Genomic DNA, 14,511 nt, shown 5'->3' with positions numbered 1-14,511 from the left:
TGTTGTATTTATAAAATATTGTTAAATTAATAGTCAACAAAACTTGAGCATTAAAATGTTTTTATGAAAGTGATCATCTTTTTTTTCTTAAGTGACTGAATAGTTTTGCCTGTGGATTTTTAGTAGTTTTCACTTTTCATGTTCTTTTCATTTTTAGTTTAACTTTATCTACATTATACACAACACACACACATTGTTTTAGTTATAAAATTACTCTCAATAAAATTACATGAAAATGATTTGAAATAATCATCTGTTGAAAGAATATTGCTAACAACATCCACCTCCACCTTTGCTTCAGCAGAGCTACAAACGGTCCATGGACGGTGTGTATGGTCCTCCACCCAAGAGGCATGAGAGTGACATGTATGGTTTGCAGTATTCCAACCAGCAGGCAGACATGTATAACCAGTATGGCGGGGGTTATTCAGGCCCGGATCACAGACCCATCCAAGGACAGTTCCCTTACCCCTACCCCCGCGATCGTATGGGTTCTTCAATGCCAAGCCAGCATGGAATGATGGGTGGGGTACCTCCTCCTAACCACAACATTGATGGTCCCAACATGTGGCCATCCAGGACAGACCTCGGTTATCCCTATCCCAATCGACAAGGACATCCATCCCAAATGCCCGCTTATGGTTCGATGGGCAGAGAAGACATGGATGGGCGGCCGGGGCAGGATCAATGGCATCGGCAGTCTCCTTATATGTCATCATCAGTCGGTATGCCGCCCTTTTCATCGCGCCACCCGCCTTCATCTTACTCCAATTCACAATCCATGGCAAACCACCCACCTCGAGCCCCCAGTCCAGGAGCTTTCCAGCGTTCCTTGGACTCTCGTGTGTCACCTAGCAAAGCAGCTTTCCTATCAGCCATGAAGATGTCAAAGCCTGGGATGTCCATGATGGGCTCTCAGGGATGTGGGCCTCTGGGTCAGTTTCCCCACAGCCTGAGAAGGGACCTCAACTACCCACCAGGATCAGTGGAGGGTACCATGCCAATTCTCCGGCCTCAACGCAAGCTTACCAACAAGGACACAGGTGAGACACAGCATTCATCTCTTTATTGCATTACTTGTCCAGAATTGTAGACTAATTTATGTTTTCTGATATAGTACAATACACGATATAAAGTAGCAAAAACCCGGAAATTTTCATTGGAAGCTTTCCGTAGGAATTATTGAGAATGGCAATTAACAGGAGTCTACAGTTCACAGAAAGGACGGCAATACACAATTTGCAAAATTGCACTTTGCAGAACAATCTTTTATTTTAAAAAAAAGAAACAGCTATCATACGATGGGTTAAATTAACAATTATTTCTGATCGATTCATTCATTATTCGTCAAACAATGTTTGAATGGGATAGTTTTGATAACGCTTACACTGGAGGAGATCTGTGTGCATGGATCTGAGTGTCTCACAGCTGATGTTTGGACATAATCCGTAGTTTCTGTCTGACAGTATAACCCTACCTTGGCAACCCAACTGTCATTTCTCCCATGGTTTTCATCCCAGGAATGCCTGAGGCCTGGCGTGTGATGATGTCTCTCAAATCTGGGCTCCTAGCAGAGAGCACATGGGCTCTTGACACTATCAACATTCTGCTTTATGATGACAGCACTGTTGCTTCATTTAACCTCTCCCAGGTAACGTAGTTTCTTGACAACACCTCACTGATGTCCTCCTCCCTTAAATCAAATCCGTACTGTATCTGAAACCACAAATGGAGAGCGTGTCAGAAAACTAAAAAAAAAATAATAATAATGTTTGTATCTTTCAAGAGTTTTTTGCTCCCAGTTGATGTTCACATTTTTTTGTCTGTCTAGTTGCCGGGCTTCCTGGAGCTCATTGTCGAGTACTTCCGCCGTTGCTTGATTGAGATCTTTGGCATCCTGCAAGAGTTTGAAGTAAGGACGGTGACTAAGGAAAGCTTGTTGGACCTCTCCTCCCACCAGAAGAAAGAAACCATCTTGGACAATGAAACAGAAATTGCGGTCCAATCCACATCTGATTCCGTCCCAATTCTGGTGGTGGCAGAGGAACTAGCACAAAATACTATGAAGGAATATCTTCCTGTTATTGGAGAGCCTCTCTCAACTGATGTGAAGAAAAAACCTGATCAGTGCTTTAAAAAAGATGAAGATGACAAAGACATGAAAGCAGAGAGTAAAAATGAGTGTGATGAAGAGCTGCCTGTTGCTGAAGTGGAACCAAAACCTAAACAAGCTAGCAAATATGATAAGTTCCCCATAACCATTGTTGACCTTAGTGAAGACATAACGGATCACTTGGTTGATGAGTTCACCAGTGGGCTGCTCCACTGGCAAGCTGGTGGAGGCGACACCACGGCTCACATTCAGACATACTTCGAACCCCGCAGTGGGACACCTACCAGGGTGGAGGACAAAATGCTCAACCCAAACCAGGATGACGACGGGAAGGAACAAACTGGAAAACGTATCACGGCTACCATCGATGATGTTCTGTGCGCGCGGGTTGACGCCCTCTCGAACGCCCACCCTGCTCGCTCGCTGCCATCCTACCCTTTCAGGGTTCATCCAGATGGAGAACAGGACCACATCACCTTGCTAGAGGATGAACCACGCTGCCTGGATGAAACCCCGCTGACCACAAGATCAGCCTGGCAGGACTCATTGGCCAAACGCTGCCTCTGCATCTCCAACATTGTCCGTGGCTTGTCCTTCATCCCAGGGAACGACTCGGATATGTCGCGACACCCTGCTCTGGTTCTTCTTCTGGGCAGGCTCCTCCTGCTGCACCACCAACACCCTGAGAGGACCAGGTCGCGCCCCAGCTATCAAAGAGATGAACAGCAGGACATGGGGCTTTCAAGCAGTCAATCCGAGTGGTGGTGGGAGTGTCTGAGTCAGCTCAGAGAGAATGCAATGGTAACTCTGGCTAATATCTCGGGCCAGCTGGATCTCTCCACTTATGCCGACACCATCTGCCTCCCCATCTTGGATGGCCTCCTCCACTGGATGGTGTGCCCTTCAGCCGAAGCCCAGGAACCCTTCCCTTCGGCACCGGCCTACTCCCAGCTCACTCCTCAGAGACTGGTTCTGGAGTGCCTTTGCAAGCTGAGCATCCAGGAAGGTAATGTGGATCTCCTCCTTGCCACACCACCTTTCAGTCGACAAGAGAAACTCTTCACGGTGCTGGTCCGCTATGTAGGTCAGCGGAAGGCCCAAGTGTACAGGGAGATGGCGGTGGCCATCACCTCCCACCTGGCACAAGGAGATCCAACCGCGGCACGTGTCATAGCCATGCAGAAAGGCAGCGTGGGTAATTTGGTAGCCTTTTTAGAGGATGGCGTCAGCATGGCACAGTACCAGCATAACCCTCACAGCTTATTGCACATGGGGCACCCCCACATGGATCCACCTAGCGTGAGCATGTTGTGTAGAGCAGCTAAAGGCCTTCTGGCCATGGCCAAAGTGGGGGAGAACAAGACAGAGTTTGTGCTCTATGAAAGCAGATTGTTAGACATTTCCATTTCTTCCGTACTTAACGCTGGAGTTGTGGCGATTATTTGCCAGGTTCTCTTTCACTTGGGGAAGTTATGACAGGAGGAGACGCAGGACTTGGTTGGAAGACATTAAGGTGGACAAACTATTACACTTGTTTTGTTTTTTTTATTCATCAAACTGATGAAAGTTTTTTTTTTATTCCACGTAAACAAAATATCCCTATGTATATATACCCTCTCAGCCCTGTAAATGTGGATGTGGGGTTTCATTTTAGTACAAATATTGAATACCTGCTGGTGTTGGATTGCTGATATTATGTTTGACATTTGTTTACTTTTTTTCACCCAAAGCTACCAACAGATTTTGGTGCTGACTTGCGTCGAGGAGTTTCTTTTCGGTTTTATAAAAGCTAAAATAATGGTCATCTACTTTTTATTGGAGAGTATTTATTTAAAAAAAATTGACACTGTAAAGAAGATTGAACTTTTTGCCAGCACTTGTGGGAAAATAACACACTGACTGTTTGATTTGAAATCTTTATGTCTCGGTCGCTGGAAGAGAACTTGTGCAATAGGACTAGAACAAGTGGTCCCTTCTATGAACCAGATGATGAAAACGCACCTGCAGCGTGTACTTTAGGCCACAAGGAGGCAGCTTGCACCAGCCAATCAACTTGAGAGAAGTGCATCGGTCCAAAAGAAATGTTTAATTTATTAATCATTGCCTCAACGACTTTGGAACTTTTGTCTCATCAATGCTCGTTTCATCTTGTGTGTGTTATTTCATCACTGTATACAAACTGTACAATGGAGGCACATGGTTCTGTCTATCTCAATCAAGCATAGCAAGAGCTGGGACTATTAACATGCTTTTATTGTTGTTAAACATTTGTTATTGTTATTATGAGTATTTTGTTAATGGGGTCTGATATTTGAACATGGTAACCAATGTTTCAATATAAAAATAAATAAAAGCCTGTATGCATTGTATTATAGCTGAGAATCGCTTTGGTAATCAAACGTGAAAGTGCCAGGGTGAGAGGATATATAGGTGAGGTTACGTTAGAAAACTGAACACATTTCTTTTTGTTACTGTCCTCCATTCACATCAGTGGGCATATTTTGGAATGCCCTAAAAAGAAATGTGTTTGAAACCTACAAGATGATAAAAATGCTCATTGTAAAATTTGCCTTTTTCGTATAACTACAGTATGTCTCTTTTATCTGGTATACACATTTATACTCTGTGCTGCACATGTCACAAATAAATGTACTATGAACATCACAAAGCATCGCAGATATTGCATTATGTTCAGACAATCTACAGGCCAATAAAACTACTACTGATTGACTTGGTTTGATAACACTTAAAATTACTACTAAACATTTCTGTCTAATGGAATTATGGAGGATCTCACAAGTTGAGTTCATCCGTGTCATCACAAATTTCATCTCAGCTGTCCTCAAAATTTAAAATCTACTCACAATTTTTTGGGTGGGCCATTGAGATCCAATGTACACTCGTATAAAATTATTTTAATTGTCATTTGTGGCCCTGCAGCATATAGTGGATATAAAAAGTGTTAAAATGCTAGGTCTTTATAATATTTTAAAAAATTAGACACACAAAAAATTTCAAAACCATGAAGTGATTTATTACCCGAACTTAAATATTATCAAGAGAGCAGGTAACAACTGAAACAATGTGGTCAAGGAGGTATGTTTATAAACACAACACTGCTCATCACCAAAAAAGACACTATACCTACAATGAAGAATTGTGCTTTGGGAGCTGGGGCCTTAGACAATGTGGAAGGAATTATGAACCGTTCTAAATGTCAGCATTAGCACAAAATCTTGGGGCCTACTAGAATAGCAGTCTGGAGATGGGAGAAAATTCTAGAAAGTCAAGCATCACTGCAGCCCCCCACCAGTCGGGGCTTTATGGCAGAGTGGCCCGACGGAAGCCTGTCCTCAGTGCAAGACACATGAAAGCCTGCATGTAGTTTGCTAATAAACATCTGAAGGACTACAGGATGGTGAGAAATAAGATTCTCTGGTCTGATGAGAACAAGATAGAGCTTTTTGGCCTTAATTTCTAAGCAGTATGTGTGGAGAAAACCAGGTGCTGTGCGTACACTAATGAGGAAAAAATGAACTTAAATGATTTTAGCAAATGGCTGCAATAAAACAAAGAGTGAAAAATTTAAGTGGGTCTTAATACTTTCCGTACCCACTGTATATCCAATTGAATGCACTACAAAGACGGAATATATTTAATGTTAAAACTGATTGACATCACTGTTTTTTTTGTTGTTGATATTGTTGTTTTGTTTTTGTTTCTCAAATATTCTCTTGCTTTGAATTTGATGCCTGCAACACGTTCCAAAAAAAGATGGGACAGGGGCAACTAAACAATGAGAAAGTTGAAAACTGCTAAAAAATCACCTGTTTAGAACATTCCACAGGTGAACAGGTTAATTGGAAACAGGTGAGTGTCATGAATGGGTATAAAAGATTCCTCCCTGAAAGGCTCAATTCACAAGCAAGGACGGGGCGAGGTTCACTACTTTTGGAACAACTACGTAAGCAAATAGTTTCGTTTCTCAGCATACAATTAATTGCAAGGAAATGAGGGATTTCATCATCTACGGTCCATAATATCATCAAAACATTCAGAGAATCAGGGGAAATCTCTGCTCATAAGCAGCAAGGCCGAAAACCAACATTGAATACCAGCGGCCTTCATTCCCTCTGGCGACACTGCATTAAAAACTGGCATCACTGTGTAAAGGAAATTGCCACTTGGGCTCAAGAGCACCATTGTCAGTTAACCCAGTTCATTGCTATGTCTACAAATGCAGGTTAAAAACTCTACCATGAAAAGCGAAAGCCATATATCAACAACACTCAGAATCGCCACTGGCTTCTGTGGGCCCGAGCTCATCTGAGATTGACTGACGCAAACTGGAAAAGTGTGCAGTGGTCTGACGAGTCCACAATTTCAAATTGTTTTTGGAAATCATGGAGGTCGTGTCCTTCGGGCCAGAGAGGAAAAGGACCATCTGGATTGTTATCAGAGCAAAGTCCAAAAGCCAGCATCTGTGATCATATGAGGGTGTGTTAGTAACCATGGCATGGGTGACTTCCACATCTGTGAAGGCACCATTATGCTTAAAGTACAGCACATACAGGTTTTAGAACAGCATCTGCTGCCATCCAAGCAACATCTTTTTCAGGGACATCCCTGCTTATTTCAGCAAGATGATGCAAAGCCACATTCTGCACGTATTACAACAGCGTGACATTGTCATAAAAGAGTGTGAGTACGAGATTGGCCTCTCAGCAGTCCATACCTGTCTACCTTTGAAAATGCGTGGCGCATTATGAAGCACAAACTACAACAACAGAGACCCTGGACTGTTGAGCAACTGAAGTTGTACACCAAAGAAGAATGGGAAAGAATGCCACCTACAAAGCTTTGACAATTTGTGTTCTCGCTTCCCAAACGCTTATTGAGTGTTGTGAAAAGGAAAGGTGACATAACACAGTGATGCACAGGCCCCAGTCCCAATTTTTTGGAACATGTTGCAGGCATCAAATTCTAAATGAGTGCATATTTGCAAAACAAACAAAAAAAACTAAGTTTATCAGTTTAAACATTCAATATCTTGTCTTTGTAGTGTATTCAATTGAATAAGGATTGAGAAGCGTTAGCAAATCAGCGTATTCAGTTTGTATTTACATTTTACACAACGTCCCAACTTCATTGGGGTTTGTAGATGTAAATTTGATTCTGTTAAAATATTATTAATACAGTACACCAGATATGATATAGGGGTGTCCAAGTCCAGTGTTAAGGGGGCACTGGCAAACTCTTGTAGCTTACAGAAAAGCTCATCTGAAGCCAAGGTTCTAACTGTGAATCTTGCCTGCATGCTGAAGTCGCAATCATTAACCATTTAACCATGCTTCACAAAATAAATCATTGATAGGACTGCATCATACTAAGAGATGTGTCTCTTATTACCCCCCTCATGTAACTACATAACCAAAGGTTTAAAAAACACCCCGGTGTGATGCAGTGAAGTAAGTCCTATACTACTGTAAAGTACAACCACAATAATCAATGTTATAATAAATGCCTTTCTTACAATGATTATTTTTTACAAAGACAACATTTTTGATACAGCTCTTGTATTTGTCTATCATTAGTTTCTTGCAGTAGTGCCCTTCTGCATTCACATAATGTACATGTACTGTACATTTCCTTAAATATGGAGAAGCACTCTGCCTTGTGTCACCGATAATTTACAACAATTACACCCCAAAACCTATTTATTGCATACTTACGTATGTTAATCATTGTTATAGGTGTCTAATTTATACACTGTACACAGTTTATGTTTCTGATAAGGGCATGTAGGCCTATGTTTTTTGCAAGAGTGGAATCACAGGTGAAAGTCCTCACTATGTACTGTATTGTCTATATCTTTGCAATAAAGATGATATATCATAGTAGGATGTCACAACATAGGCTGGATACGGTGGTTGATAATTAGTCTGATATGCAAAATAATACTCCTTGCTACACTGCAACTGTACTTAGCAGCAGTGCTAATCATGTCCTTCACTTCAGTTCACAGTTGGCTGTGTTTTCCCTTTTTTTGATGGAATTCATCTGTGCTATGTCTAATCCAGGAAGGTTTTAAGAATAGCATTCCTCAAGATGACAACACCCATTATATATGTCACAGACTGGGCTTTAAAGAAGGAGAGGTTGAGCTGCACAACAGGAATCATTAAACTCTAGCTGACTGCCTAAAACTAATTATAACATTCCTGAGTGTACTTTCATAGCATGCCAAGTGGTTATAAAAGGTGTCACGCATGTACACAAATGAGCATAAAATAATTATTTACTTAATAATGTGATCTATGACCTGAACAATTTAAATGAAAATTTAGAAATCTGGTGGCAGGACACCATAGTGGTTAGCATGTCTGCCTCTCATTCAAGAGATCCAGGTTTAAATCTGCATTGGAACATCTCTATGTGGCTTCCTCCCTCATTCCAAAAACATGCTTCTTGGGTTAATTAAAGACTAAATTTCCCATAGGTGTGAATGGTTGTTTTTCTATACAGGCAATGTAATTGACAACCACTCAAGTCTGAGGTATATCCTGGTTTTCTCTCAATGTCAGTTGAGTAATGACGAGGTGGTATGGAAAATAGCTAGATGAATTTTAAAAAAAATCCCTGAGGCAAAATATGAGAAATGTACAATAAATTGTTTGTGGAAGTGTGTATGCTCAACGCTTGTGTTGTCCTCCAGATTGCCATACACCTTTTCTCATCTCTTGATTAGTTTGACTAATTATTTAAAGCAGGGGTCCCGACTCCCCAACCATTGGGTTGTAGGCCATTTGATACAGGGATGCACAGAGTAACTGATAAGTTTTTTATTAAGGCTAAAAGTCTGTCAGAAGTTTTATTTTGGAAATCAGGTGCATCCCCCTGTGTCTCTGTCAAAACGTTCATTTTGTTAGCCCACAAGCGAGCAACAATTTGTATAAAAAAAGAAAAGTACTGTAATCTCTGTAGTCCTATTTGAGATATGGGTTTACTGCTGGTTAATCATCATTATCATAATCATAATAAAATATCCATCCATCCATTTTCTGAACCGCTTATCCTCACTAAGGTCACGGGCAGGCTGGAGCCTATCCCAGCTGACTCTGGGCGAGAGGCATGGTACACCCTGAAGTTGTCACCGGCCAATCGCAGGGCACATATTTGTTGGGCAAATAATTGTCGTTAAAATCACACAGGGATAGAAAAATATGCATGTACATACAGTATGCACGTACATGTACACATACATGCAAATAAACAATAAATAAATCTCTACAGGCTGGTATGTAGCAACAGGCTTGTAAATGAGGCAATGAAGCCATCAAAACTGCTTTGGTACATGCACCCAGCATTAGAGCCACATTTTTGGGAGTTTTTGAAAGGAAAACATCTTACCCCAAGATGGGATCCACTCGTTGGAAGAAAAACAAGCGCGGGGCTCACACTAATCACAACAAATCCATTCAGTGTAATGGTGAGTTGTATATTCAGTCATTTATTTTGATGTGTTTCTATGCTGGGGGGTCAACATTTATCTTTACAAGAAACCCGTTTGGGGCGTAAAAAGGGTTGGGGATCGTTGATTTATACTATACACTATGTATACTTTTTCACACTTTTTTCATTCGTTTTAGAATTCAGGACCATTAGACATTGTTTACATAAGAGTTAGAATAAAAAGAAATCATTTATTTTACTGTGTTTAATTTTGACTTTTTGACCAACACACATAGTGGTTTAAGGTTTAGTGAGCATGCTGTTTTTGAACCATGAATGGCAACACAGCTGTTGTCCTCCGGGGTCAAATTGTTCACTCACCTCTGTGTCTCAACTTTTTAGTCAACTTTATGCTAACTTGTTATCTGACGTATAAAACATTTCAACATCAATTTCCAAAAGGTTTTAATTTTCAAATCTAACCAAAATGTGCCCTCAGTAGCAGGAAGCATTAGTCTTATGACGTGATGTTTGCAATAGTATGCATTGTATATGCAGCACAATTGTTTAACATCTCTCTGGCAAAGCTGGTGAGGTGAGGGTGGGAAAACATATCACAATTCGTCATATTGTTTTTGTTATTATGGAGTATCAATACACAAGTGTCAAATATCACTATGGTCACTAGCCAAGTATACACACATTTTGACGAAGTTTGACCTGTGTGTGTCATCACTGCGTCCAATGGAAAACATGTTTTATTCCATATTGATTACATTCTGCCTTAGTCTGCTTAAACATTACGTTACATTTGCAACAACAACTGTGGAAACAATTATTTAAATGTCTTGTAGAATGTCTTTCAGTTGTGGTTTTATTTCATTTACTTGTAAGGCAGTTTTTATTGATTCTGAAAAAATGTAAATTGGATATATCAGTTTATTTTTGAAACTTATGCGGTAACATGGTCCCAGTAGATGGTCTTCTTTTGCGATAACTGTATGTTCATACAACTGGTATTGCACTTGAACCACGGTGGCTTGTCTCCCTCTGTGCACTCTCTGCTGTTAACATGTCATCAGTCACTGCAAACGGAAGGAAGACCACGTCAATGTTTCATCCATTGAATATGTTATCCTATGTCAGCTGGGTCCTCTTCAGATTTGTTTATTTTTTAATGAATTGTACTAGTTATAGTTAACAGGATTTGGGAAAAAAAGCTTTTGGAGTTATTTTCTTCATCCACTTTATGACTCCGCACATTGCAAACGCAGGCCCACTCATTTTAGTCTTCCCCTGTCATTTAAAATGGGTCACACTTCTTGCTATGGTGATGTCGGCTGTATTTCACGTAGGCAGACACCATGCAGGAGAAAACCTCCCACACTTCTTTGCCCCTGAGAAGCTGAGTCATCACACTCCGACAGTGTGGATGTGATGGCTGAGTGGATGCTTCGCTTGGTTACTTGTAGGTAAGCTTTCTTGCTGCCTCTCACCACCAGTGTAGGTAAATGTGTGAGTGATTGTTTAAGGATGGTGAGTTGACATTCATAAGTCAGGTTCCACCCATTAGAAACTTAATCTGTTCTTTCATTGTGCCCCATGCCAAGCAATTATCCCTGGGTGCCATTAAGCCTCAGGTTATTTTGGAATACCTTTACTCAAGGGCTCTAACATGTCCAAACATTTCCTCCAACACTAACACAGTGAACCTTTTGCCAATGAAGGCAAGTAGCAAGTAGAGATAGACACAGACATTGATACACGAGCTTCAAAATGTTATGGTAGCAGTGGTGGACCCAAATCCAAGCAATGAGGCGAGGTTCAGACAGAAAATCTCCAAAAAACATAACAACAATAGTTAATAGGCAACGAGAGAGAGAGGGGGGGGGGGGGTAAAATGACAGAGAAGCTGGTTGGTGATGCAATCAATCACATAAAAGGGGGCGTAGCAGGAAATTGCAACAATACAACCGCTGGAGCAGTTGGCATGGTTGTTGGACTCTTTTATGTAGTAACTGCCTGTCGCATTTCTCAGCACTCTGTTCTCAGCTGAAACAGTCTCCATTTGTGGAACAAAATGTTTGTTCATTCTCCAGAAAAATACTACTTAACAATTTCAACACAGTTGAGAGGACAGGCGAAAAGCCAACGATTGTCAGCATAAAAAAAGAAACTTACACTTTACAGGCGTCCACGCACCATAATCACGTACTAGTACTATATAGACATGTCACAAATTGTGTTGTGTTCAGTTCAGATATTTTGCGCTTCAAAAAAAGTATAACAATGTGGAAACTCATCATAAGAAAAAGGAAGACATTGAATATCCTCAAGATGTGGGGCTCTAATATCGTGACAAGTGCAAATACAGCGCTGTGCTTGGCGTAACTCTCCAAGGAGGCGCGGGCGAGACCCGCGGTTTTGTTAATTTTGTGGACTGGTGTACCACAAGCACATTTTAAAGTGGGACGTTTGCACTGGCGTGGGCGTGTTGACAGCCGGCTTCACACCTGTCCAATTGAAGTGGCTTCTCTCATTCCCTTTAGAAGCGGCGGAATAATCTTTCATGGAGACGTCTTCTATATGGAAGAGGACGTAGGGATCCGTGTGAGACTGGAGCATTGAACGTTAGCAGCAGAGTATACCCTTATTAAATACAAAATGAGCTGGTGGAAACTGCTGGTGACTTCAATATGTCCACAGACCTCATGTCGCTATTTCCCCCCACCCCGATCATTCGCGTCTTTGTGTTTACTATGTATGTGGTCTCAACTTGTGGCGTCACTATGATGTCATTTTGTCCAATATCGTTGTATTGTTCTATGAAAAGAGAGGATCACATGATGTTTGGGCTTATGGCTGCACCTTGTGACTGATGGTACAAAAAGGAAATGCTGAATTGTGATTGTCTCTTTAGCTCTGGTCATAAAATAAAAACTTACCTGACTTAATTCACGTCACAATTGCAGAAAACTTCAATACTATACAAAAACGGCAAACAACAGCATCATTTGGAGCGGTTCAGAATCAACATTTATCTAATAATATGGCAGAACATAAATAGAATACATAATGCACACCACAGATGGTGATTATAAAACATGCAGTATTAATGTGTGCAGATTGCTACAGATTTGTATGCGAGTTAAATTTGGCTAGCTCTGACCATCAAATCAGAGGACAGCAGAAATGTCGATGTTATTGTGGCAATACGGACATTTGAAATGGCAGTGGTTGAAGAAATAGAGTTGTCCCATTGCTAATATAGTTTAAGTTTCATCAGCTAGCACTACAGATTGGCGCTGGGAAGATGAGATTGACATGGAAACACATAGTGGCTGAAGTCTGATTGGATAAAAAAAAATTTACATCCACAGACACGTACTGGAAGCAGTGCAGCTAAGCGAAATACTGCAAAATGAACAGAAAAAAAAATAGACTGCCTCGAATAAATGTATACAAATCCATGGAGTAAATATTAGACTCTAGGTTGTAAATGTAGTTTAGGTCCAGCAGAGAAGGCGTTGCTGGCCCTGACAGCTCACCATTGATATAACTGTACGACGTGGTGTAGTTTTTGATCACATGATCACACGGTTTTTGTTTGTCCGCCATGTTCGAGGTCGAGGTCGGAAGGATAAGCGACACTTGAAATGGAAAGACTGGTAGACCAACCTGTGCTCGTTTCTATCCGTTTGTTTTTTTCTGTGTAACCTTAATCGCCTAATATCAGCCATGTTATACATTTTACATTGCTCCTGAGTTGTGCTAAAATGAGGCCGAAAATGGGGACAGGTTATAGAGAAACTTTAGATTCAATGGCAAAGACACGACACAATTACAAAGTGGCCATCATAAACAACTACAATCCCTACCCAATTCAAACATCCCTCACCATCTAACTTGTGTGTGAAGACAAGCGGACGGTTTCACTTAATGACCGTGAATAGTTGACAGCTGGGCATACTTTAGCTAAAACAGCACTGACTTTGCCTAATATTAGCCTCCAAGCTAGATAGCTATATTTGATAATTTTGTTACTTAAGAGTACTGCACTAAAATGGGCGGCTGTGGCTCTGTAGGTAGAGCGGGTCGTCCAGTGAATCCCGCATGTTGGGCCTGGCAGCATCCGCCCATTAGTGTGTGTGTGTGTGTGTGTGTGTGAGATTGTGAAGCTTTGTAAAGCGCTTTGGGCACTGTGGTAGTGTAGATAAAGCATTATATAAGCAGAGTCCGTTTACCATTTATAATGTCAACATTGAAAATTGAGATATGTACTGTATATGCAGTATGTAACATGCGTTTTATAACGTTGCTAAGTGTTACCTTCAACGAACTGTTCAGAACAAACAAGGATGTATGGACTGGGTATCTGGCAGGGGTGAGATCACCTCTGCTGATTCATGAAAGTAACAATCTCAATCTTTTCCTTGACAAATGTTCACTCTTTCTGTGCCGATTCAAAATTGGTGAGACTTTGTCCCTCCCACCTGTATTGTTGCAGCCAAACACTGCAAAGTAATTCACCATTTTTTGACATCGGGTATCAAATGTACCTATTTCAACACTCAATAAGCAAACACTCAATAAGCACCGGAACAAAACAATGCGTAGACCTCCAACATAGCGGCTGTGGCCGTGTCAACAGGTGCATGATGTCACAGATAAACTATCTATACGAGACATAATCAAATAAAGCTTAAGTTGTCACTATCGTCAACATCTTTCCATCCATCCATCCATTTTCTTCCACTCATCTGGGGTCGGGTGCAGTGGCAGTGTCGGGGCAGCAGTTTCAACGAGGAAGCCCAGACTTTCCTCTCCCCAGCCACTTCATCGAGCTGTTCCGGGGGGCTCACGAGGCATTCCCATGCCAGGCCAGCTATATCTCGCCAGCGTGTCCTGGGTCGTCCCCAGGGCCTCCTGACGTGACGTGCCCGGAA

At 41.4% G+C, this 14,511-nt stretch overlaps 1 protein-coding gene across 6 annotated transcripts in view; it reads left to right on the top strand.

The window, feature by feature from the left end:
• arid1b (AT-rich interactive domain 1B) overlaps window positions 1-4,843 on the top strand; it is a 249,881-nt gene extending 245,038 nt beyond the window's left edge. For 5 of the 6 annotated variants that reach the window (XM_061794174.1, XM_061794173.1, XM_061794171.1 and 2 more), the window contains 3 exons: window positions 302-1,043; window positions 1,521-1,651; window positions 1,832-4,843. In XM_061794174.1, coding sequence (XP_061650158.1) covers window positions 302-1,043; window positions 1,521-1,651; window positions 1,832-3,589 — 2,631 coding nt within the window. In that variant the 3' untranslated portion in view covers window positions 3,590-4,843. The remainder of the gene's footprint in view (window positions 1-301; window positions 1,044-1,520; window positions 1,652-1,831) is intronic. The other variant, XM_061794175.1, reaches the window with a different exon arrangement.
• Window positions 4,844-14,511: the final 9,668 nt, after the last annotated feature.

The sequence above is a fragment of the Phyllopteryx taeniolatus genome, chromosome 13 (genome assembly GCF_024500385.1).
Source record: "Phyllopteryx taeniolatus isolate TA_2022b chromosome 13, UOR_Ptae_1.2, whole genome shotgun sequence".
Taxonomy (NCBI): Eukaryota; Metazoa; Chordata; class Actinopteri; order Syngnathiformes; family Syngnathidae; genus Phyllopteryx; species Phyllopteryx taeniolatus.
Note: the sequence above shows the minus strand (reverse complement) of the source record. Positions and strands in the feature narration are given on the sequence as shown.